The sequence below is a fragment of the Phodopus roborovskii genome, unplaced genomic scaffold, assembly GCF_943737965.1.
Source record: "Phodopus roborovskii unplaced genomic scaffold, PHOROB, whole genome shotgun sequence".
In the NCBI taxonomy this organism is placed as follows: Eukaryota; Metazoa; Chordata; class Mammalia; order Rodentia; family Cricetidae; genus Phodopus; species Phodopus roborovskii.
In genome coordinates, this window is record NW_026125285.1 from 57,567 (window position 1) to 85,068 (window position 27,502).

The 27,502-nt window shown below is 38.2% G+C and overlaps 1 protein-coding gene across 1 annotated transcript in view; it reads right to left on the bottom strand.

The window, feature by feature from the left end:
- LOC127233963 (amphiphysin) overlaps window positions 1–27,502 on the bottom strand; it is a 104,189-nt gene that overhangs the window by 15,526 nt on the left and 61,161 nt on the right. Inside the window, exons 12-17 of the mRNA XM_051200643.1 lie at window positions 15,196–15,312; window positions 14,241–14,264; window positions 12,358–12,381; window positions 9,619–9,651; window positions 8,913–8,969; window positions 4,676–4,798 (exon numbers count right to left, since the gene is read on the bottom strand). Of these exons, the coding sequence (XP_051056600.1) occupies window positions 4,676–4,798; window positions 8,913–8,969; window positions 9,619–9,651; window positions 12,358–12,381; window positions 14,241–14,264; window positions 15,196–15,312 (378 nt within the window). The remainder of the gene's footprint in view (window positions 1–4,675; window positions 4,799–8,912; window positions 8,970–9,618; window positions 9,652–12,357; window positions 12,382–14,240; window positions 14,265–15,195; window positions 15,313–27,502) is intronic.

Consider the following 27,502-nt stretch of genomic DNA (forward strand, 5'->3'; position numbering starts at 1 on the left):
GCTGTTACATACAATCACCATGTACTTTGAATGTCCCAAATGTGTCAAAGGTATGCAAGCATGATCCCAATGGCATACTGTCAAGGTGTTGGTACTGTAGAAAAGCACTGCCATACTCAACCATCAATTGTCATGTAGGCTTGGCTATGACTTCTTTTACCTCCATGCTTTCTCTTACAGAACAGGCCCCTAGTCATAGCTGAGAATTCTAGAATATAGTACTATAGAAACTTTGATATTTTTTTCAAAAGTCCCTTTTATCTTCAATTTGGAGGATTATAATAGAAGAACTGATAAAAAGCTAATTTTATTTTTTGTAACTTTTTAGTGTCCATCATCCATCTTCAATCCATCTTCACTTATGGATTTATTTTATTTATGTTATTTTCTGGCATAAATGACATAAATGATAAGTGAAGACTATAAGAAGTATATATTACAGACTTTAGATAAAGGACACATTTTTATAATTGCAGGACAGCCTGCAATATGGTCAGAATATGGTAATATTCCTGAAGTTTGCTTTATAAAGACAGTAGATTGAAAGATCACTGAACTCTAGATTTTCCAATCCTAAAGAATAATAATTCTGATGCACAGATGGGCTGCTCCTGTAAATATTTTTATATTCCATCCTCAGCAAGAAACTTGCATTTACTGTGAATCCAACAGTCTCCAGGTGCCATCACAGAAGTTCTATGTTTACTGCATATTATTCTCTTAATATCTTAATATCTTACAGGTTATTCCCATTTCATGGAAGTTAATTAGGATATAAAAAAATGAACCAGTAAACAAGGTTTGTAATGGCCTGTCAAAATTTTGTGTTCATATCATACCAAGTCTGTATCCTAGAAAATAAACATCTGAATTAGGGAATTTTGTAGTAATCTTGAGAATCTGAACACCAACTACAGGCAATGTGGTGTTAGTTTCCAAACCAACCATGTTTGAAGAGGACTCTAAGTATGCTTTTTAAGCAGCCAATATGTATCCTATGCTCTTGGAATGCCACTCTTTAAATAACATTTTCTTGCTTCCTGTGTTACTTGGGAATAGGCTAAGACATGACACAAAGTATCTCTTAATTAATAGCAAATTTGCAACAAACAGAAATAAAGATTTTAGTTAGTGTCCTAGTTAGTTTTAATTTGTCAACTGGACACAACTTAGATGAAAACCATAATAGAGGATCAGATTGTCATGTTGACATGTCTATGGAGGCACTGTCTTGATTGTAGGAGCAATGAGTCTTCTGTGGGCAGCACCATTTCCTAAACAGGTATTCCTAAACTGTAAAACAAAGGTAGCTAAGCATAAGGTTGAACCAGCAGGCCAGCAGAGTCCCACACACACCTCCATCTCCATCTCACTCTGCTTTCAGGCCGCTACCCTCGTCTTTACTGCAATCCCATCAGAAGCTCTAAGAAGCTCACTTCTAGTCCAGTTCAAACCAATTACAGCACTGTTGCCATGGCAAACAGCTGTTAAAATTAGCTCCACATCTTCTTGAAAACCATCTGCAGAGATGCCAAAGTTAATGAATTTTTGTTGCTGTTAATTTGGCTTTAAGCACAGGGCACACACAGTATCTAGTAATGATACACTTTAGCATTAGGAGTTTCAATTAGTGATTTATTTGAAGAATCACTAGTAAAAGGTATAGCTTTTGAAGCAAAAATAAATATTATGTACTGTGCATGCTCAGAAGTGCAGACATGAGTAAGCAGTGGATGGAAAGCAATAATAACAGGTACCTTCAATGGGGCTTTCTTTATTTAATTTCACTTAACTGTGTTTGGTATTGAACTCTGAGCTTCAGTCAGGAAAAAGAAAATAGCACCAATACTGAGTCATAACTCCAGCCCTGAAGCTGGTTTAAAAAGATGTCTTTGCAAGTCAGGCATTGTGGCATGCACCTGCAATCCCAACATTCAGAGAGCTGAGGCAGGAGGACAGCTTGGGCTACATAGGTGACAAGCCAACCTACACACTGAGACTCTGACTCTAAACAAATGATAACAAAACAAGAGGAGCAGAAGTTCTCCTGTGTGGGAGCTGGATCAGGGTTGTGGAACTGAAGGAATAGTTCCAGGCCCAGCCTGAGACCAGATGAAGACTGAGCTGAAAATTACTTGAGTATTCTCATGTTCTACAGGCAGATATCCCAGCCCTGACCATGTGCAAGTCTCAGAGCAGTCTGAGCCTTGACAGATGGCAGTGCGTGGCCTAAAATTAGAGAAGGCAGCTGAGCATCACCCTGGGAAGGCCCTCTGGCAGCCCTCTAACATCGTGGCTTTGGAACAGTGGTAGCATTACTGGCTGAACTACTCCATGTGAATCTGTCACCCTTGGCTAGTAAACACAGGCTACTATAAACAAGACTGCTTCACCACACTGCAGGGATCTGAAAGCCCTTACATTTTAAAGCATTCAGTTGTAGAGTTTTAAGAGCAGAAGAACTTTAAGTTTATCGAGACAACTCCTTTGAAGGAGAGATGAGAAACAGGCACAGAGGGTAAAATGATTTCTCCAACATCAGCTTCCTACAGCCAATAAGCTCTTTCTGTGCATTCCCATTTTGGGATATTGCTGCTATGTCCCCTTTGACAACTGCTTCCCAGCCATAGCAGGGATGGGGGCACACATTGCCTGTGGGATGCTCAAGACTGAGCCGGAACAAGAGCTGTTTCATTTTGATTTTTTTCAGCTACACTTCAGGGACATCTCTCAGTTCTAAGAACTGATTGTAGAAAGTCCTGACATTTGCAGAGAGTTCAGCCTATGTGGGGATACTAATGTCCTTCAGAGACTCATTCACAGACAAAGAACTACAGTTAATTAGTGACAACAGAGAGAGGGAGAAATAGCCTCTCCCTTTGGTTACCTGATATAAAGTGTTCAGCCTTGAAACTATACACACACAAACAAAAATGGGCTCAGCGTGCTGCATTTATGTATTTGTGTATATGTATATATAAGTAATAATAAAAAGGGATTATTCATTTGAAACAGGATCCCTCACTGACCCTGGAGCTCACTGATTGGCTAGATTCTCCATCCTTCCATTTCTGGAACCCGCCTATCCCTGTTTCCTAGTGTTGTGACTATAGGCATGTGCCAACATGATTGACTTTTGGTGGGGGTCATGAGAATCTGAACTCAGGCCCAGGTCTGGGCAGCAAGCATGCCATCCAGTGAGCCACCTCCTCAGCTCCACTCCATTTTAAATAACCACACTAAGGTGAGTGTGAGCTAAGGTGAGTAAATGGTCAAAAGATCCCTGTAGATTCAAGATCTGCATGACTGGATTTTGAAGAAAAATTTGTAAAGAAGAAATCTTTATAGATTCACAGCTCTAAAATATATACCCTAGGTTCAGTATTGGGTCATCAACAATGTATGAAAGAAAAACCATAAATAATCAATACATATATGGCAAGCAAGGATAGGAGATAGGTCAGTGATCACGGGAAACCATTTGGTCTTGAGTTATGCAACCCCCTCCCCCCCCCATCTACAATAATGCACTTGGCAGCCTGCACATACTGTGTTTAACCACTCTTCTCCAAACAATGCACCTAAAACCCTAGAACCTCCATAACCTCTCATTTGCACCAGGCAACACCTGTCCCCATTTCTGAACAAAGATATAAGTTTCCTTACCCCTAGTAACAATCACATTATACAGTCACTATTCAAGTGAATCCAAACATGTCTGGGTATTAAGATTAGAAGGGCCAATCCGGCTGGAACTAGTTTTGCTGCCTAAGTAGTAAGGCAAACCTGTGTTCTCCTTTAGTGACCATCTTATGCCTATGCATAATTGGCCATGCATATGATTAAATCAGATGTATTGTGGGAAAGGACATTCATAGCAGAGAAATGATGACATAATCTAATTTATCAATCAGAATGAGAAGCACTCAAGCTGTAGTAGCCAGACCTTCTCTTGAATTCTATAGAAGGAAGCATAGTCAGGACCCTTAAGAATAGTCCTTTATGTGTCCTGCTGTCAATACTGTCAGTGTATCTCTCTTTAATCTGAACTATCACTTTGCTCCCAATAATTTTATCTTGTTTCTTTTGCAAGTCTGCATGAGACCTCATTTTCTATTGTTTTGGATAAGAGACCAAGACCCTGGAAATTCTGTCCATACCCAACTGCCAGTAACACCCAGACATGACAACATGACCAATCCAGTTATCCTTTCTCTTGGGCAATTTAATCCCCAATTACAGTACATTTCCAGCTATCTCAGGTAGAACATAGACATAGGTCTGATTCTCTCCACAACCGCAGCTTCTCAACTGACAAAAGGAGTGCATCAGGAAGAATCGAGGCACAGTTTTCACAGAGCCACACCTATGGCTACACGGCAGGTTCCCTGATCCGTAAATTCTGTTCTTCGGTATAATCTGAATAATAATAATAATAATAATAATAATAATAATAATAATAATAATAATAATATCATCATCATCATCAGGGAATTGAGATTTTACTCAATTGAGATGAAACTGGAGAAGGCTCTTTGATCTGATCCTGGGATCCATGGCAGACAAGTGGATTCCTTAGCCCAGCTGAAGCCTGGACCGGATGTGGTACAAAGGATCATGGGAGAAGGTGGATGGAAGCAACAGAGTGGATGGAGGGGGCAGGGAGTTGGCTCACCACTGCGTCTTCCTTTGGCTCCTCCGTCTCCAGTGCAAGGTCCAGCCCGGTAGCAGGTGCAGCAGTGGTGGCAGGAGCCTCCTCCTCGTGGGGCTCCATGGATAGAGCCTGTTCAGCTTCAGCCTTAAGTTATTTGTGGGTAAGAAGGAAATAAGAAGATTCAACACATGAACAGGTGACACTGAAGAATGCTGGAGAATCCAGAATTTCATCATCATTCAGAGCAGGCGGCAGTTTTGTTAAAGCCATCATAGAAAAATAAATTTTCTCATCTGGTGTCAGGGACCCTTGCAGAACTTTAGAGTCAAGGAGTGGGATGATGAGGAGTGGGATCGGGAGGAGTGGGATGGTGAGGAGTGGGATGGTGAGGGAGTGGGATGGTGAGGAGTGGGATGGTGAGGAGTGGGATGGTGAGGAGTGGGATGGTGAGGAGTGGGATCGTGAGGAGTATGATGGTGAGGAGGGGGATCGGGAGGAGTGGGATGGTGAGGAGTGGGATGGTGAGGAGTGGGATGGTGAGGAGTGGGATGGTGAGGAGTGGGATTGGGAGGAGTGGGATGGTGAGGAGTGGGATGGTGAGGAGTGGGATGGTGAGGAGTGGGATTGGGAGGAGTGGGATGGTGAGGAGTGGGATGGTGAGGAGTGGGATGGTGAGGAGTGGGATTGGGAGGAGTGGGATTGGGAGGAGTGGGATGGTGAGGAGTGGGATGGTGAGGAGTGGGATTGGGAGGAGTGGGATTGGGAGGAGTGGGATGGTGAGGAGTGGGATGGTGAGGAATGGGATCGGGAGTAGTGGGATTGGGAGGAATGGGATCGGGAGGAGGAGCAGGCTCCACAATTATTTCCTTAAGTCAGGCAAAGACCTACCGCTGTATTCACCTGTAACAGTTTATCTGTATAAAAGAACCATTTGCTAGGTAGAAGGAGTCAAAGAAGAACCTACAGGGCACATAGTTCTGTGATCTCTCTGTGTATAAGTATATATTACACTAAAAATGGAGGGATCATTCTAGTGTGCACATTAAAAGGTATTTACTTAACACAGTGGATCATTTCCAAAGCTGGGAGAGCAGGCTCAGCCACCTGGCTGCTCCATTAACTCCAGAATCTTTGTTGTTTTGATTGATATTCTGATTCAGTCCTTTCTTCCCTGCCTTCAAAAAATCTATAGCAATCAATTTATTTCATGTATCAAAGTAATTCCTTAATGAATAATAGGACATCCTTCTCCATGGTCTCAAGTAGACCCTTTAAACTAGTAGTTCCCAACCTTCCTAATGATGCAACCTTATAATACATTTCCTCATGTTATGATAACCTCCAACCACATTTTTGCTTCTACTTTATAACTGTAATCTTGCTACTGTTATAAATCATAATGGAAATATCTGATATGCAGGATATCTGATATATGACACCCAAAGGGGTCATGACCCACAGGTTGAGAAACCTTAAGTTGCTAGGGCAAACCTTAAGTTACTATTGTCAGCATGAGACTACTATATATAATCAGCCTCCAACACCTGTTACATGCCCAATCAGGTATCTGGCATTTCTTAACTCAACACCTTTTCTTTTTCTTGTATATATAATTAACTTCTCAGATACAGTGAATTTCACAGAAAAGTACTGGAGCAACTGTTCTGAAATAATGACTCACTTGGTGCTGAAGAACAGAAAAACTGATTATCTTATGGCTTTCACCAAGTCATTCTCTGTGACCACATGCCTGATATTTTCAAAGGGCATAAGAAAATGAAAAGATAATACTTTTGTAGACAAGTGTGCAAAGATTTAAACATTTTTACTGGATTTTACGATATTTATGATGTTCTTTCCTGGCCAGCTGAGTCTACTTTGGAGGAAGTCTGAAGCCAAAGAGGAGCCAAGAGAAGGTTTGATACACAACTCACATAAAAATAACAAAGATATTGTGCACTTTAAAGAGGCAAAGATAACTGAAAATACAGAACAACGTTTGGATCATTGTCTTGGATTTCTAGCTGTCTGGGGGAAATTCTGAAACTTTATTTAAAAAATAATGATGAAGGTAATTTTATGCACTAGTCTAACTGTATTCCATATTAAACTTAATAAGTGGTACTGTATAAAATGAAAGATATTAGATTACCATTTTCTCACAAGCTACACATGTTCACTGAGTTCTCACTACTGTGGTTATGACATAAGTTCTAGGGGACAAATGTAGTTTACTAGTAATGAGCAAGTATACAACACATTCTGCATAAACTCCAGCACTCAAATTATGTAGGTAGGTCACTCTTTTATTTCTCTGAAATATGAAATTATAAATATTTTCTAATAATATACCAAGGAAAAGTTCTTTTGTGAGAAAAATCTTATGGAAAAATCTGAAGCTGTATATGAATTGGGCTCCACTTAAACTGTTTTTGTTGTTGTTCCTACAAGGTATCTGCCTTGACAGATGTTAATGGATTGAGAACAAGCCATACCTATTTTTTGAGCATTAGAAATGATTCTTCAGAATTAAAATTCTTCAGAATGAAGCTGTCTGTGTCGTCTCAGAACACATATTCTGAAACCCTTTCTGACGAGATTAAGCCAGTCAATATATATATATAGAGAGATGGGGTTGAAGAGTCAAGAGTCTATTCATAAGCCAATATGGTATTTGCCTTCTAGTACTGCTTTTCTTAGATTTAGAAGAGCTATTTAAGACAGACTGAAAAGGACTTGGTGAAAACTACGGACAAGGTGTGAAGACTCAAAATGTTTTTCAACTGGTCCATAGTGATGTTCTGTGGGCCACGAGACATGAACCAGGAGATGTACAGCTGAATACCAGCTTCAGTCCCCTTTGCTCAGCACAGTCAAAAAATCCAGTGTTGGGGCTTCTGCTGCTCCTGAGATGCTGCAGAGTGACAATTTACTGATAGTTATATATTACCATTACCATGCATGGCAATTACCTGCTGCCTCATAGCAAGAATTTTAGTAGCGTTTGCAATGCTAGGTATGACAAACTGCATTCCTCAGGAGAGAGGAAGTGTGACGTTTGCTCAGGAAAATATATGTGGAGAAGACTGTAAGGAAAGCCTAGAAGTCATAACACAACTAATGTGCAGTGTGAAGATACTCAGGATACTGAAAGGTCATAATTCTGAACCTGAATTTTGTGTATTGATGTAATGGCTATAAATTTAATCATGATCAATAATCTCTATTTTATTTATGGTTTTCTGAGTTTTCACAATTGTGAATGTAAAACCTCATCATCCAAGTTCTATCATCAAGGCTAAGAATGACCAATGAACATACAGACTGAGTTTATCTGGTTTTGTTATCATAGACTTGAAGAAAAAAAAAAATCTAGACTCTGTCTTCCACTTGTTTGGGCATAAAGCAGAAAGTATGTTAGTCCATTGAGAAGACAGCAGAATATTAACAAAATTAACTTTTCGACAAGTTTCTCAAAATTCCTTAATTAAAAGTGAAAATATTATACAAAGAAAAATTTATTCTATGTGTATATGAATTCCATTCAAAACTTCTATTGTGAAATATGGTAGCTAAGATAATTACATAGTATTCCTATAGAAATTCCAATGCTGATAGCCGCTTCAGTCCTCAGCATGCACATACCCTCTGTCCTGCAGGGTAAATTACACAGTAACATCTCTCAAGGTCTCTTCAATCAGCTTGATTAGGAAGCTGCCAAAAGGCTTCCTATGATAACTGCAACTTCCACCTTCTAAAAACCTCTATTCCCCTGGGTAACGCTTTCTCCTTCCTACTCGTTCCCCTCGGATATCATCATCATCATCAGCTGGCCTGTGCAAATGCTTCTCTCTATAACTTACAAAATCAAGAGATGAGATGAGAAATTAGTAGCTCTAAACTCAAGGAAAAGGCAATGATTTATAAGTTGAAGCACAAATTCTTGAGACAAACCCATTTTCCATCCCATAGCTTAAGTTAGTCACATAGAGACCTGTGACTTTGGTGGATTCACTGTATTCCAACTGAGGACTGTAAGTATCACAAGAAGCTGGGTTTTGCTTGTGTCATTGTGTCAGCAGGAAACAAGTTCAAAGTTGGGTTTTACAGATGGTTTTGTTTCCATTTTTCTGAAAGATGGAGCTGTTCAAATCATATTCTATATGTTAAAAGTTCAGAGAAGTTAGTATGACCAACTAACTTCCAAATATTTCATGATAACTATCAACCATCCCTAAATCCAATCACATCAACTTACCAAGCTACCTACCATATTCTGATCTGCCTGCATGGTGAATAATGAAGTGTCCTGGGGCTGAAAAGAGGGAGAAAATTGTAAACAGCTATCTAAACTAGTAACTGTCTGTTGAATCAATAGAGATGTTTTAATGTTTTTGAAAGTTCTCTGTTCAAATCATTTAAGAAATACCAAGTAATAACACAAGTTATTCTAAACGTAAGTCTGGGCTGGCAGAACACCCAGGAATCACTGCTTTCTTGGCCACAGCTGGAATGTGGTTCTCAATTTTCAGATGGCTCTTATCTGGAGATTCACTAAAGGTACATGGTGTGGCTCACTATGACATTTTAGATGGAGCTTTTAAAAATCATCATCTCTAATATCCATCATCTTAGTAAAAATAATCAAATCTCCTATTTTATAGTAGCCAAGTCTAGAGGTACTTTCCAATTGGAATTTCTTCTAAGGACTAGTAGAAATATTGGCAAAGCATTATGGAGCACTTAGCTCGAGCTGGGTCACTGGGTTAATGGCACTGCAGGCACAGCTCATTTAATCACAACAATGCCACAATGCTGTCTCCATTACTCAAGTTGTAAGTAGTGAGATAAAATTTTGTACTGATACTTTTCATCATTTTACTAGACTGGTGACACAAAACTCATACAGAAAAGAATCAAACAGTCCCAGCAGTTGGCTCTTGTAAAGGAAACATTCTCCTTACCTGGGTGAAGCCATTAAATGAACCTCCAGAAGCCTAAAAGAAATGGAAAACAGGTATGATTTTTTTCCCAACACTTTCATAAAATGAGTATCCATTAGACAAGGGGAGAGTAACTACTACACACAAATTCAAAAATAATACAACAGCTTGCTTTGCTTGAAAGTGCTTAGGAACTACAAAAAGCTATGCTGTATTATTATAAATAGGCTGACAAAAAAGTGAAAGATAGCTTTACAATTGTCTCTGGTACACGGTTCAGTGTTCACCAACACTGACTTTCTCAATAATGAGAAAATGATTCTAGGCAAGAACCATGGAAGTTAATGGCTCTTTTTAAGTCATTCATATGCATGACTTTAATGAACAGCAACTAAGACTTTATAGTTTTAATGAGCCTAGGTAGAAACATTTCATGTGTTTTTATCAGAGTGGAGGTACATTAGCAACAGTAAGTCTGTACTGCTCATGGTTGAGCACATTCTAGTGTCCAAATTGGGGGTGGGGAGGAGGTGGAGGAGATGATAAAAAAGAGGAATAGTAAGAATGACTCCATTACTTCCCAGCATAATCATTATGTAGTTTCTTGTTTTTGATTTTTTTTTTTGTCAACCTGTTTGTGTTTGGTTTACATAGGTTTTAAGAGGTAAATCTGTCAAGGAGGTCAGTGATGGAGAATGAATTTGGTGAGAGACATAAGGAAAAACAGAACCTAAGGAAGTCCGTCTAGTCTATGCTACATTCTAGAGCAAGTACCTCCTCTTTATCAGCCTCTATTTCTTGGTACAACAATCCATATCTCTGGTTAGCAATTTCATCTTCAGATAAATCTGAGTTGTTGATGTCATTGTCTTGGGGACTATCATGACTCTCCATGGTAGTGTTCCAGGAGGTTCCCTGAACCAATGGCCCAGTGGTTTCCTGGTGTTGATCCAAGCTACTAGCCCTGGCATGTTTCTCACATACATCTGTTAGTATGTCCACTTCCAGTCCTTTCTTGCTTTCTACTAAATGTCCCCAGCATTTATATAAACCCTCTAAATCTCTGATAGACCAGTGGCTATTAGATTCCTGCCAACTGGCAAGTCTACTTGCATGGCCATCTGGAGTACCAGAGACTCCCATGCTATCCACATTCTTTACTCCTGAATTCAAGTGTGGCTGCCAGATTTGACCTGGATCTGTTCCCCAAGAATCTGTCTTTGTGGTTCTTGGCAATTTAATAGCATGACTACAGTTTCCAGGCACTATACTTACAGAGCCCTCTGCTGATGAATCTTTTCCCTTATATGAACACTGCCCTTTTCTGCTTGCAAGAAATCCCAGAGAACAGTTAGGGTCAGTGTAAGATTCACCTGCCACTGCATAATCAATTGACAAAACAATATCCTGACTCTTAAATCCATCAGCCTCATGAGCACTGACTGCAATGCCACACTGAATTTCTTCTACACCTGCCCCTCCCTGTGCTGGATGCAGCTTTGTAGAATGGTTGTGAGAGCCTGTTGAATGTTTCCCTGTCTCTATTCTAGTTAAATCCCATTCCTTAATGCTCAAATCTTTAATAATGGACACAGGGTCCATCTGCAGAGGCAGATTACAGATCCCTGTGTGACTGACAGATGTAGCTTCAGAGTCATCTACATTTCTATGATGATTGATTATACCTTGGATCTCTTCAGAGAACTCTTGAATTCTGTCACCAAATTTATCTGTCACATATATCCTTTCCATGCCTTTTCTAATAGATCAGCTTCCTCAAAATAATTTTCATAGGTTTTTAGTCTTTCTTCACATCTCACCCTTAGATCTTTTCTATTTCCCACTTCACTCCTTTTGAAGGTCTCCTGGCCTTGTTCTGCTGGGTTTTTGAGATGATGTAGTGTTCTGTTTCCTAGATTGTCACACACTTTCTCCTCAAATACCCCAGTATCTTCTAGTGCCTTCATATCAACAGCTCCAGTGTCTACCTTTTGATTTGTGTTCACACATTCCCAGATAGGCTCTTCTACCTTCTGTTTCTGTTTTATTTCTCCATCTGCTATTTTAGCTTCTTCATGACCTTTTTTGAGCAGGTCAACATTTCCCATGGCTGGCTTCTCTGAGTCAAGTACTGCATATAGCTGGTCCATCTCCATGCATGAAGTAATAGCAACTCCAGCCCCGGCCACATGCTCTGAGAACAGCTGCTCATTTCTAGCTGGAGGGGCTGGCCCCAGGGCATCCTCACCCTGTTCAGCCATAGTAGAATAGTCAACAGAAGAAAACATTCCAGTAGATAATCTCATGTCTTGCTCTGCTTCAGAGAGACAGATAATGTCTTCTGGAGACCCACTTGGGGTCATCCCCTGGCTGACATTGTCTGCCCTAGCATGAGGGCCCCAAGTAAATGCACCTATAGTTTCAGATCTTTGAAGCTCTTCAGCCAACCCACTGTCATGAGTTTCCTCTATGATGAGGTTACACATAGAAAGACTTTTTGAAGAGTCAGTCTTTAAAGTATGTAGAAAAGCAAAGGGGAAAAAAGATGAAACAGGCCATGAAATATTTGATGAAAAACATTCATCTCTTCAGTAGTGTAGCAACAGTTAAACAAAACAGAAGTACTTGAGTTAACTGGCTTAAAATCAAGTCTATGACTGGCACTGCCATTGAGAAAAGTCATTCTACCAAAAACAAATGCCATATGTATAATGATATTAGGTATTTTTAAAATCCAGAATCTTATAAAAATCAACCTACCGGTTGTACCAAATCAGTATTTGTCTGTAAGGGAGAAAAGGGGAGAGGGGGAGAAAAAGTAAAGAATGAGAAACATTTCAGTGGCTGAAGTCTTGTACTGTTCAGGGACAACACTCTTATGAATGCTGTAGTGTTTTTACTGCCCAGGAATTAAAATTTACCAATTTTTTGTTATAGGGATGATTTTGTTCTAAAATTTTTTCAAGACAATTGTGGAAGAGGCAGAAATGAAACAAAAAGAGCCCGTGCCATTTTTCTAGTATCAGTGAGGACCTTTGTGGCTAGTTCACAATTTCCACCTTAGAAAACTGTGAAATGAAAATGCTTATCCAAATGAGTATGCAAGTCTCAGAACACCAAGATGTTCTCAAGAGTAGAGGTCAAGAAATTACTCCATGTCCTATGCTCTGTAAGAACACTGGGACAAAATGGCAAACTCATTTTTTACTAGTCTCTATCCATGTCCTGGGTGGAAAGTGAATTTATATTAACTTGAGGATTTTCTTAAAAGTCTTCCCTTAATCTAGAAACCATTTTCTGCTCACAATAAAAATATCCTGTAGAATAGACAGGACTAAGAATTATGGGCAGCATGTTCAGAAAACCACTATATTTTTATTATGACTACTATTCCTAGTAAATCTATCATCTGAAGCAGTGGAAAGATTCTTCTAGAAGGTACCTTTGCCCTCACCACACTCTTTTTAGAGAGGGAAGAAAATGTGTTATAGTTCTAATTCACGTAATGAATTTTGGGATAATCAAGATTATTATTATTCCCATAGTCAACAATAAAAGTAACACAAAGTTTAAGTTATAATTCTAGTGCCCTCCCTGATTTGTAAATACACAAGTAAAACTAAATTCTGTGTAAATGTACTGACTTAGGTCATGTGTGGCTTCAACCAACACTATTATATGTGATCTTCGTCTCTTTCAAGGATCCTAAAAAGTAGAACAGAAACTCTGGGAAGAGGATGAGTATTCTTTTACTTTTAGGGAACAAGTAGAAATGTCACTTCTGAAGAGTGTGTCCACAAACAACAGTTACATCTATTGACTGTGTCTGTTGCAATTTACTAAACTCAAGTGGAATTTACAACCAGAGTTTTAAAGATGAAGACCCTGCCCTAAGGAATTGTCAGGATTTGCATGGATGTCTCCAGTCTCCCAATTTTGCAATGCTGATGAACACCACCATCTCTGGTCATCTCTCCCCAACAAGTCTAAATTCTGAAAATACTCAACCTTGCACATCAGATTAGCTTTATAAAATAACACGATTATTATAGCTTCCTTTTCTTGATAGCTATCACATACTGGGATAAATATCATATACATGTCTTACTAAATCCTCTCACAACACTTTGAAGTAGGTATTATTACCTTTATTTTATAGATGAAAAAAGCTGAGGCTTAGAAAATTTTAGAAATTGATCAAATTAACAAGATTGTAAGTATTAGGGCCTGAACTCAAATCCACACTATGCAGCTCAAATTTTCCAAATGTTTCAACCAAACTTAATTGATGACAAATATTTCCCATAACCTCCCATTTTCTCTCCCACACTCTGTGTTTTGATCACATGTGTGCATGCCTTCCACTACAACAGCTCTTTTGCTAATCATTCCCCACAGGAAGACACAAAGAATACAATGCTATTGCCTTGAATACCACAAATTCAACTATGCGGACCACTGACACAAGTTTCTCTAGTAGGTTTTCTAGCTTTGGGGAATACTCACAACTTTCAAGTATTTTTCTTGGGAAATACATTATCATTAAGTGTTTGAGTTTCTTTTTCTCACAAGTGAAAAAGTATATTGAGCTTTCTAAATTTTTATATATCAAAATATGTGAAATTAGTTTTTAGATGCCTTACCGTCCATAAGTCCCAGGGCAATGTCTAAAATCAAACAAAGAAAAAACAATATAAGTCCATATAGTTAGTGATAAAAACAAAGAGGCCAGGGAGAGTCGTGATGTACAAACACTTGTGAGCATTTAGAACAGCATTCTTCCCCAGCCCTGTTTTTGATAACAGAAACACTTCATTTCTGTTACCTGTTTTGGTAGACACTCATCATATGCCTATTAAGAACTTTAAATGTGCTAGTCTAACTGAACCAAAATTTAAATTTACATAACTTTACTGAATTTGAGTTTATCTGCATGTAGATACCATGAGAGCAGCAGGGACCTAATCGATCTGCCTTTTGCTTTTATAGGAGCTTGCTCAGTACTGAGTGTGATTTACAATGAGCATGGTACTTCAATATTCACACATCATTAAAGCAAAATGTTTTCCAACACTAACGGTTATATTATTGAAAAAATTCAGACTTCAGTCTTTAACTACTGTGCTTGCCTCTCCCTCCTATCTCAAAAATATATATTATGGCAGGTTGAAGGCAAACAGATCCTTAAATATGCTCCAATATACTGGGTTAAAGGACACACAAATTAACTGGCAATCATGTACATTATAAAGTATGAGAAAGGAAGTAGTGAACATAGGAAACTAGAAGATCGTTGTTTAGGAAGGCATGAGATGTGTTGTCAGATCCTACACTCATCTGAGAGAAGCGAGGCACTGATAACTACCCTGTGAAATGTGACTCTGAGGCAAACAGCTCTGTAGCAAGAGAAGACCAATGGTATAGTGTAATAAATATATTTGGTACTAATGAAGTCTCACTTCTATACCTTACACATGGTAAATATTTTTAACCAATAAGAAAAATAGATAACCATCAATCGAATGGCACAGAGATCGGTGGGTAACTCGGCATAGTTATTAAGGTTTTTCATCCTAACATCCCTCATTCTCTTTATACCTGAGACATGGGTGAGTGGGTTGCTGTAGCAGAACCTGCAGGAACCACATCAGGCTTGAAAGGGTCAAAGTCCAGATCCAGCAAAGTCTCCTCCTTCTTTGCCTCCAGGACTTCATTCTGTTGAGACAGATGGATAGGAGATCATGGAATGGGTCAGGTGGGATGCCTCACTGAGATGCCCTTAGCCATATCAGTGCTTCATGCGATGCACTGATAAAGCCATGCATAACCCATCTTCCTGGAGCATGCCCCAGGCTAGATTTCCCATCAAGAGGAGGTATCAGAAAGCCACACAGGTAAAAGAAATATCATTTTTTTGATATTTCAAACAATGCAAAACAGAAAATTACAGAGTAAAAAAAAAACACTACAGATGACTATAAAAATAAAACTATGTACTGAGACCAGAACTTATTATTATAACCCATTTCAGTGGTTCACCTCTTATGATGCTAAGACATAGGCAGCAACCAATAAATGCTGCCATCTCACCTCCTTCATCCTCCTTATGGTTCCCATGCATGGACTGAATATGAAATGTGCCCCAGATGCTCAAGTGTGTGGACATTTGGTCCTCATCTGCTGGCACTTTTGGGGGAAGATTATAGTAACTTTATGTGGAAATGTTAGAAGAAGGTTCTGAGGTTTTACAGCCTGTCCCCTTTCTATCCTCCCTCTCTTTCCTAAGTGTGGACTCAGTGTGGCCAGCCATCTTATGTTCCTGCTAGCATCCTCTTCCTATCATGATAGATTGTCTCTCAAACTTGAGCTGAAATGCACTCTTGACTTCAATTGCATCCGGAATTATTACTCCCTTCCTAGATTTAGTTATCATATGATCCATCCCACTGTGTGTGTGTGTGTGTGTGTGTGTGTGTGTGTGTGTTTGTGTGTGTGTGTGTGTAGAATGGTAAAAGGGAAACAAGACAGTGAGTGTTATACCAGTCAGTATTTCCACAAAATGATTCCTCAGCTGCTGTGGAATAATCCCTCTGTACACTGTGAATATTTATTACTCGCATTGGCTAATAAAAAACTGACAGGCTAGTAGTTGGGCAGGAGGTTAGGTAGGAAAGCCAAACTGAGAATGATGGGAAGAAGGATGGTTACGTTAGGAGAGACACCAGCCAGCCACCTAGGAAGCAAGTCATGCTATAGGACAGATAAAGCAACCAGCCATGTGGCAATACATAGATTAATAGAAATGGGTTAATTTAAATGTAAGAGTTAGCTAGTAACTAGCCTGAGCTATCTGCTGAGCATTTATTTATAAGTAATATAAGCCTCTGTGTGTTTATTTGGGACTAGGGTTAGGACAGGAAAACCCTGCTTACATCCACCCTGTAATGTTTTTTGTTTTTTGATTTTGTTTTTGTTGAAAATCAAGTAAGCTACTAAGACACAGAATGAAAGTCCTATAATAATACTCTAAGACTATACTAAGCATAAACACCTGTTCACAGCCAACCATTGGTGGTGCACATCTTTAGTCCTAGCACTCAGGAGGGAGAGGTAGGTAGATCTATGTGAGTTCAAGCCTAGCCTGTCTACAGAGAGAATTCCTGGACAGGCTCCAAAGCTACACAGAGAAACCTTGCCTTGAAAAACCAAAAAAAAAAAAATTCTGTTCACCAGTTAATGAACACAAGAAAACAGCACAAATAGCATGGACCTGAAGTTGGATAAACCTGGGTTCAAGTACAAAATAAAGGGCAAAACTGAGACAACATCTCCATAAAATATACACAGTGACAGGAATTGGGGGCAGCTTTACACAGTCAAATAACATGTTTTTGATATTTGATATGCTTCATTTTTGAACATTTGGTTGTAGAGAAATTGAAAGGTCATGTCAGTGGGTCATGTACAACATAAGGTTGAAGTGTTTGCAGAAAGCTTTTGAAGAATGTGAATTGTTTTCATTACTGGTCACAGAAACAAACTTCAGAATACAGAATTGCAAGAACAGGTGGAAGGTGTAAGGGTAATACTTTAACATCCTGTACTCGCTGTTTAGGAAAGCTACTAGTGTATTTGTCTCTGTGCCCCCTTCTAAATGAACAACACATTCTTATCATTTAGGTTAATACTGTATTTACTAAGTTTTTTTTTAAATATTGAGGGATAGATTTTTATCATGTTCTTACATATTATTTTAAAATAAGCATTTTTAGTTAAATCCAACTTAAAACATTTTTTAGCCCTTTTGTTATGGTTTTTAGCTATGTCTGTTCATTGTAGGTTGTGAAGGCTTTCATAAATATATTTTGAATCAAGCATACTTTGACCATATTCACCTCATATTCCTTACTTTTTCTCCCATCTTCTTCTAGTATCTTTCTTTTCCTAAAAAATTTTGCTTCTTTCATGTCATATAATGTATTATATATATATATGTATGTATATGTATATATATATGTATATTTATATATCCCTGTTGCTTCTTTCTATTATATATGTATATATACCCCAATATATCTCATCTATATGCTTCAATATTAGTCATTAGCTTTCTATTTTTTTTTTCAGCATAATTATTCCTAATATGCTTTTTAAATTTCATAAACATTTTTCTTCTCAAAATCACTTCTTTTGTTAATAAGTATTAAAACAGATTACTATGTCCTTTGGAAAGAGGGGGCACGAAGTTAGAATGAGTAAGTGGCAGGGTGTCTAGGAGGAGTTGAAGAGGAAATGTTGGATATGACTATCATCAAATATACTATATAAATGTGTTAAAAGGAATAACTAATATATATTTTATAATTCTAACAATGACCCCAATGAAATTTGGAAAGGGTTTGCCTACAAAAGTATCATGTTTCTAACATAGCAAACAGACTATTAGAAAAAAGAGGTAACACAAAGCAAGCTCTTTGCTTCCATTGAACACAAATTTACTAATCAAATCTAGAAACCAAGATAATGGAAGAGTTGGACAGCATGTGGAAAGCAGCTCTGAATCATTGTGATGGATAAGTTCTGCAGGGAAATGTCTGTAACTGTCTATTAAACCAAGAACTCTGTGGAAATATGCTAAATCAGCAGCTCTTTGATCTCTTTGCTCCTACTCAACTCTTTGATCTCTTCCTCCTCTCCCTTTCCCTCTTCTCTTCTTTGTAGTTACCCTCCTCTTTGTCCTCCTCCTATTCATCATCCTTCGCCTTCTCTATTCTCATTACTCCCTCCTTTTTCTCATAATTACAATGTTTTCCTGAACAAATTTGCAATTCCAATAATACTTTATGCATTATAGATCAGAGGCTTCCAGGAAAGAAAGGTTATCAATAGTCATAAATTGTAAATCCCATGAACTACACACATGACAATAATGGTCTGACAAGAGATGCTTAATGTTGTAATAGCAGCACTGATATCTTGGGGCAGCCAACAGCTATTTGGTTGTACCAAACCCCACTGAATAGTAGGGAATCTGTGCCTAAGTACATGTAGGAAACTAGCTTAGATGTCAGAGCTAGAGAGGTCATAAACTCTAAAGGAGGACCTACTACTATCAATTTGATAAATGATACAGTATTAAATTATCTTCTAACTACTAATCCTTATACCCATATATTAGTGTAGCTCTTATCAGAGGATCTTATTTTAACAGAGAACCCCAATTCACTGAAATGCAGAGAATAAGTAACTGACAAGTGCCTAAACTCAAATGTGGCATCTATAACACAACACCTCCAGCAAAAGACCAGAGAACATTGTGCAAGGGAGGACAGAAAGAGCTCAAGGGCTAGAGAACTGGAAAGACTACTACAAATTAGTGTTCTCTGTACAGGACTGGTATGTTGTACTCATGAACTCTCAACAACTATGAATATTACACAAGACCATATCAGCCAACATTCCACTGAAGATGAGAAAATGGTTCGCAGGGTTTCATCCTAGATAAAGAGCTACAGGGATTCAATAGCTGCTGAGGAGTGGACAGTTTTCTTCAGGCAGGAGGTCTGTGGTAGGTTCGCTCTGCCATACACTTAAGACTGTATCTATGTACATATAGGCAACACTAGTTACATATAACACAAAAGAAGTAGAAAACATCAATTTGAGTGCCGAATGGGGGGATATGGGAGGGATTATGGGGTTGGATATGATTAATGTATGAAGTTCTCAAGAAGTGTGCTGAGCAGGTGATTAGTCTAAGAGGTCGGCATGTGACAATAGTACACCATGTTAATGCACTTCAATGCAGTCTGTGACAATGGTACTATTATATCATTTAAAACAGTGACTGTTCTCCAAACTGCATTTTACCTGAATCATTTGATGTAATCACTATTAAAAAGCTGAAAGAGAATGCCGTCATATGCTCTTTTGGAGGTAAAGAATTGATTGGACAAGGTCATCCAGTGTTCTAGATTCTCCAGGTTCACTGCAAAGCAGAGGCAGGGTTCTAGTCAAGTCCCCTTGACCCCAGTGTCTTTCCAGGCAGTTGATGGGACTCTGTATCACTTATGTATTTCAAGCAGGGATCACAAAGATTCCCTGAGGAATTCCTAAGTTGGTCATACAAGATTAGATCACAGAACACAGACTTTACTTCCTCTTTAGCCCAATGAGCCACTTTAAAGAAACTTTGATAAAAATAGAGAAATCAAGAATTAATTAAGTCACCTTCTTTGAACTTCATTCTTATTATGAATAAAATAGATGTATTATGACAGTAGCAAAGACAATAGATGTGTGGTATATAATATGTACAGAATATGTGAACAATAATATGTTGTTATTATTATTATTATTATTATTAATGACATAGTATCTGTGGCTACATAAAATCACTGTAATTATATATTCATAATAGACATTTGAATGCCTGCATGTGTGTCTTGATTCTTCTGGTTCAAATTGTATTGGTTTTATTCTATTAATCCAAAGGGTCATTTCTAAAGGCACTCACATCATACAAGATTTTGATAGAACTTAACAAAGAAAACATCATAACCTGATTGATGCTCATATTTGTATTTCAAGTACTTGAATTATTATACTAAGAAGTAGAGTACCTTATAAAACATAAAAATACTCCTCTGTAAAAACTGCATTGAGCAACAGGTATAATAGCAAATTATTACAAGCTTTTGACCTAGGACTAATAGAAGTATGGCTGCTTTGTCATTTCTATTAAACATTATGATAGAAGCCAATGAAATAAAGTAAGATAAAGAAAGGCATGATATCTAAGTTAGAAGGAAGAAAGAATTAAATTACAGAAAGTTACGATGCATACAGAAAAGGCAATGGAATTCATAAAATACTGTAGGAACTAATTGACTTTTCAAGGCTTCAGGACATAGCATTAATATATAAAATTGCATTTACATATAATTTTAATAACCACAAAGTAAAATTTTCAACTATGATTTAGATAGTACTACTGTATAAAATACTTAGGATTACACCAAGCAAAGAATGTTAATATTTATATATTGTAAACTATAAAGGCATAGTGAAATCAGAAAAATCTTTAAAAGATAAACACAATAAATTTATGGGTTAAAAGAATCAGAATTTATAAATGTCATTAACCTGTACACTCCATACCAACTAGTAACTATACTAAGGTTCAACAGTATCACTCCAAACACCAAAATTGTATGTCTAACTGAAGCTTGAGAGTATCACCTTCTTTAGCAGTACTGTGCTAACAATCGTACAAGTATACTCACTATATCTACTCTACTGGTGATTTCTTACCTGTGTATATAGGCCAATACTTAGGAGCCTGTACATATTATATATGTGCACCATAATATATGTTAACACATAGTATACTCACTAATGAAAACAACCACCAATAGGAAGAGTTACATCTGCTATGACATACCTGCATATTTGCAGTCATCCTGCTGTTTACCAGGATGAGGTCAGCTCAAACTGACATGAGATTATCTTGCTATATTTGCAGTAAAATAGTCAACAGATTATAAAAAAAAACTATAAAAATTTCAAAACCAGATTTTATTGCCCTACTTGAAGATAGAAAATATGATATAATAACAGGATAACTAAAAATAGTACTTCTGGAAAATTGAATTATACTTCCTAATTTTTATCTTGTGCTTTGCTTTATTTTACAAACTTTCAATGTTAATTATATGCCATTTTAGCATATATAATACTTCAGAAATCAAATGAGATAATGGATATTGCAATTTATAGCTACAGCTACAGTATATTTAGATATAAAACACCTACATCCAAACAAAATCCCATAATGTCACAAGTGCACACACATACATATAGACAGTATTAAATCATAATCCATTATTTTAGTGAGCCAGACTGATGAGTGCATTGGTATTACTTCTAGAGATTTCTTCCCTCTTCCATTCTTTCAATACATGTTAAGAATGTTTACTGTATCCCAAGCCTTTGCTTCCCCCTAGAGCTTCCTAATAAAATAGAGGAGCTCAAAAGGGAAGTTGAAGGCAGAGAAGACAAAGCTTTTAGGAACAAGTCCAATTAAGAGTTATTTTTCATGAAATATCAATACCTTTCACTTAACAAAACAATTGATAATTTCTAAAAAATGAGCAAAGTTGAAGCATTTCATTAATATGTACGAGGAAGCAGTGGCTGGGGAAATCTAACTTCAAGACTGGAAATGTATTAAAAGGTTGCAGATGTATTACAGTTAACCTGAACATTGGCATTAACTACAGTATACTGGCAGGATTTACATAGTTTATATTCACAATCTTAGAATGAAACAAATTTTACTCATTAAAAATGATTTTGGCAAGTGCTTTCCCCATGACATTTATTATAGATTTAAAAAAATAATAACATTCAGATCTTCTTACATATTAACTGACACGCCATCATCCTCTTATTGTCACATTTCCTTTACATTCCTGCACACACTTAGCAACCCTGCAGTGTCCTAGTAAGTCAACACAGGATGAACTCAACCTTCTAGGGAACTGATTCCTTAGTTATTTTGTTTTTGTTTTCTCAGAAGCCAGCTGAACAAAGTCATTCTGAGCTCAGTATGCCCTGGCTTTTGTGCAGTGCCTGCATCTATGCTATCAATTAGTGTAAAAGCCAGCAGTGATAAAGAAGGCAAGGAAGATGGATGCTCCTTTGCTTAGAATGAGCTTCTGTTACGACTAGTAGATTGACAGAGTTATGTAATCCCTTGAAACTTGACAATAAAATGTTACTGACATGTACATTTCAAGTAGTGAAACAATGTATATGGAAAGAAAAAAAAAAAAAAACCAACTGTCTCTGGGCCAAGACCTCTAAAGAAGAATCTGGTGGCAGATGAGGATGGATTTAAAATCAAGTTCCCAAAGTAAGCTGGAGAGCAGTTTAAATCATTTTATGAACATAAATGAGAGAAAGAGAGGACTAGAATCCTATACATATATACCTAGATATTATGTGTTTCTATGTGATTGCTTTATTGTTTTGGTGAACAGTTAGGATCTTAATTATATGCATAGATTTGTTTCCCATGGATATATCATTTAAATATTCATTTCTTAAAGTATTTTACCAAACCCACTTCTCAAGAAGTGGAGACCTTTAGAGAAGGTAGCTTAAAGAAGACAAAGTGGGGCTTTTGCTGTAATACTTCTAAGAACCTTGCACATGGCAGCATGAGCTATAACAAAGAGGAACTGGATGGAGATCTTCCCAGTCTCATACGACTCCCATCTGAGTCCCTCTTTTTATAGCATGTGATGAGGTTAGTGTTTCTCAAGAATGCACATTGGTATTCTAATCATAATAGCCACAAATGCTGGTGCAATAGTCTCATGGCACATATGTTATGGAAGAAACCAATCACCTGTTAAAAATTGGACTTAAGGCCCACTCCATGAGATGGAATCTGTCCTGACACTGCTAAGGAGGCGAAGGATCTGAAATTAGTTCATGGACCTTATTGGGGGAAACCTACTACTATTATTCTGCACAACAGTAAATTATTTACACAACAGTAAAATGACTACTAATGACATACTGATATACCCCAGATCAGTGTCTCACTCAACATTCATCTAAGAAACTTTTTTTCCTACAGTAGATGGTCATTAACACAGGCCCACAACTGGGAAATGAGCAAAGAATGAGAGACTTTGGAGCACTCGTCCCTCGATAAGATTTTTTCCTCAACCCCAACTCAATTCTCAGGCAACGATTTATAAGGAAGAGGAGGGAGAAAGATTGTAAACGATGGGGTCAGAGATGACCCCAAGAAATCATCTTTCTAGAAACAACAGGACTTATACATACGTGAACTCACAGAAGCTGCAACTGCATGCCCAGGATGGTTTACAACACATAAAGTCCCAGCACTGAGAAGAGGAAGGAGAATAGAAATCTCCTCTAACAAAGAAACAATTTACATTTGATGCCTACCGGGAAAGGAAAAATGAGCTTTTCTAATGGATTGTCACTGTGTATATCAACAACTCTCTATTACAGGGTTTATGCTCAAGAGTAGTTGGGTGATACAAAACAGACTCCATGTTTTATACATGTGTGTAGGTTGAACAGCGGCTTTTTGTTTCATTTTGTTATTTTTTTGTCTTATTATTTTTTGTCTTATTGTGTCTTATCTGTGAATCCTGAAATTTATAATAAAAACCTGCCTGTCAAGAACCTTGAAATTCACAGGCAAATGGATGGAACTTGAAGAAACCATCCTGAGTGAGGGGTAACCCAGTACATGGTATGTACTCACTCATATATGGATTTTAGACATAGAACAAAGAATCACCAGCCTGCAATTCACACCACCAGAGGAACTAGGATACAAGGAGGAACCTAAGAGGTTCCCCTCACAGGAGGGGAAAGGAACAAGATCTCCTGAGCATATTGGGAGTGGGTGGAACAGTGAGTCGGGAGGGGGCTAGGAGAAAGAGAAAGGGAGGAGAGGAAAGCAAGTGGGACTAGGACAATTGAGTCAGGGAAGGAATAGATGAGAGAAAAAAAGAGAGAGAAAGAGAGAGAGAGAGACCACAATAGAGGGAGCCATTATAGGTTTGAAGAGAAAACTGACTCTAGAGAAATGTCCAGAGACCTACAGGAATGACCCCAACTAAGAATTTGAACAGTAGCAGAAAGGCTACTTCAAATGCCCTTCCCTGATAATGAGACTACCATATCTGCCATCATAGAGCTCTCATATAGTAGCTGATGGAAACAGAAGCAGACACCCATTGCTAAACACTGAGCCAAACTCCTGATACCCAGTTGCTGAGAGGGAGGAGTGATAAGAAAATGGGGCGAAACCAGGCTACAGAAACCCATAGACAGCTGACCTGAACAAGGAGGAGCTAATGGACCCCCAGACTGATAGCTAGGCAATCAGCATTGGACTGACTCAGAGCCCCTAAACATGAGTCTCAGTTAGAAGGCCTGGGCAGTCTAAGGGACCTCTAACTGTGGAAGCAGGATGTATCCCTGGTGCACAAAAGACTTTGGGAGCACATTCCCCATGGATGGATACTCCCTTAGCCTAGAGGCAGGAGGAAGGGCCTTGTCCCTACTCCAAATGACTTGACAGATTTTGTTGATCCCTCCTGGAAAGCATCACCCTCCCTATGGAGTGGGGGTGGGTGGGAGGGGTGTTGGGGGGCCATGGGAAGGAGGAAGGGAGGAAGAGGGAACTGATATTGATATGTAAAATAAGAAAAAATAATAGTAATAAAAATATAAATAAATAAAAATGCCCACTGGTACAACAGTGGCATGAATACTGTGGGAGTAACCAATCACTTCCTGATTGGATTTAAGGCCTACTCCGCAAATTAAAAACCTATTGCTGGTGCCATTATTGGGCCAAAAGCCTGAGGACACATCAGAAAGACTATGGGAAAACATGCTATTATTCTTAAATGGATGTAGATTAAACCAAATCCTAATGACCTATGTTTATATTCACAGATTGATGCATCCCATAGCCCTTGTCAGAAACACTTCCTTTTGTGGTAGATGGCACTTAACTCTGAGACCCACAACTGATTGACATACAGAGAATTAGAAACTAACTGTAGAATGCTGTACAACCCATTTCTGGACACAGCAGGGCAATTTTAAATATGAACTCACAGTGATTGTGACAGCATGTACAAGACCTGTACTAGCTCAAGCTAGACAAAATTTCAACACAGAAAGGGTATGTATGCATAAAGTCCCACCCCTAGTTGAGGAGCTACCAGTAATTGACAGCTTCAGCTTTGAGGCCAGGGAAAGTCAGTTTTCTTTAAGGATGTGATATTTGGTAGATTGACCACATTTTAGTGGAAGGCCATGGGCCCAAGAATATAAGGGTAGCATAAACTGTTTCTGTAGAAGAAGAAAGAGAAGGAAGAGGAGGCTGAGGAAGAGGAGAAGAGGCAGAAGAGGAGGAGGAGGAAGAAGAACAAGTTGTCACAGAGTTGGGTGAGTAGGGAGGAGTGAAGGAATTAGAGGAGTGAATTATTACCAAATTATAAATTATGAAATCCTCAAAGAATACAATATTAAAGCATAATAAAGGATTCATGCCTTGCACAGGATTGCTTTTTACTGTTTAAGTTCTTGCGAGGAAAATTTAGAAAAGGTTGATCTGCCCTTTAGCAGTTTAATTTTGTGAACAAAAAAGTTAGGAGATCGGAAAGGCATTTTGGTCTAACTTTCCATAGTGTCCTCACATGTAGGAAAAAGGCATTTCCCACAGAAAGTTCTGAGCTAAAGCTAAGGTTTGGGCCATTAGAGGGCTCTGCAGGCTTGCTGGGGTTCTCGTCTCAGTCCTAAGGGCACGACTGGGAAAGTAAGTGTTGCTGCTGAGACGATTTTTCCATCAGACAGGAAAGATTTTACTTCTTACATTTGCAGCATCTGGCCAGGATGAACACAAGTGTTTTTCTTTCCCATTAAGTACATGATAAAAATAGCCATTTTCAGCCATAAACTATTTTCTAAATGTAGGATGACTCACTTCTGAAAAGGATCATTCTGTGTTAATGTAGGGGGAAATCATTGCAGATAATTTTCAGCTTTCTAGTTTTCAATAGTTCATGTTTCATCAAGAATTTGCTATTTTTCCTTTATTATCCATTTATCTATGCACTGCCAAAAACATGATTACCCAGTTTATACAATCCATTAGTTTATAAGTCCTGATACACAGTCCTTTCAATGCATCTAATATTATAAACACATAACATGTAATTGTCCAAAAGTCCTACATGAGACACTTGAAGCAAAACTGTTTTAAGTGGGGCAGTTGTAAATGGGCAGTCATCACACAGCCTTGACAGAATCTGTTAATTCACTGCAGAAGTCAGCTCAGCATCACGGATTTGGACAATCAGCTCAGCATTACTGATTTGGACAATCAGCTCATCATCACTGATATGGACCATGTAGACTTCCAACTGATCAAATCAGCATCTCTCTGAGTGAGATCTCAAGAATAGAGATTGTAGCATGTGTTAAACTGCTGCTTTCAGCCACAGAAGGATAAATAACTGAGGAAATAGATAAAAACACTGCAAAAAAAGGCAGTTTCTATTTAAAATAAAACTAGATTTTTTTTCACATCATAACCCAAGATGACAAACTGAAATGTAAATTCCATTTCACATCTCTGTTTATCTTGATGTGAAATCAGGGGCCATTTGGTGAATGAAAACATTGGATTTCATACTCTGTGATCCAGCTTCTGGAGCCAGGGTGCCTTTCAGATAAAACAAAACAAAAATAAAAAACAGAATCCCTCTTCTTTTGTCCTCTTAAATTAAAATGAAACATGTTAATAATGCCTCCCACCCCCCACCCAACAGACTGCCTTATGTTTCTGGTGAGTTTTAATTTCAAAATCAGCTGAGCTTCCATCCTGAAGGACTGCCTCCCCCCCTTCTCCCCTAACCAACCCTGTTCCATCTCTATCATTCAACAATACTAGCAAGAGTTACTGCTTCCAGAAATACTTCAGGACTCTCCTGGCATCTGTAATTTTCAAAAGTACCTTGATTATCCCTCTCCCTACCACAAGGGTCCTTGTAAGGAAGCCAGAAAACTTCAAATAAAAACACTTAAAAAGCAAGAACACTTCTGAACCTCATCTTTACTTCTGAACTACTCTGTGTGCCATCTTCTTGCCATTTAAGAAGCCTCATCTCCTAGACAGGGAAGTCCTCAGCTAAGTACACAGGCTTCTAGAGGACTAAAGCCCCTACTTGTGATGGAATTGGGAGGATTCTATGGGTGGACACAGGTAAAAGCAACTGAACAAGGACAAGCTACCCTAAAATATGCTCAGTGCAATTGTTAATGTAGAAAACCAGAA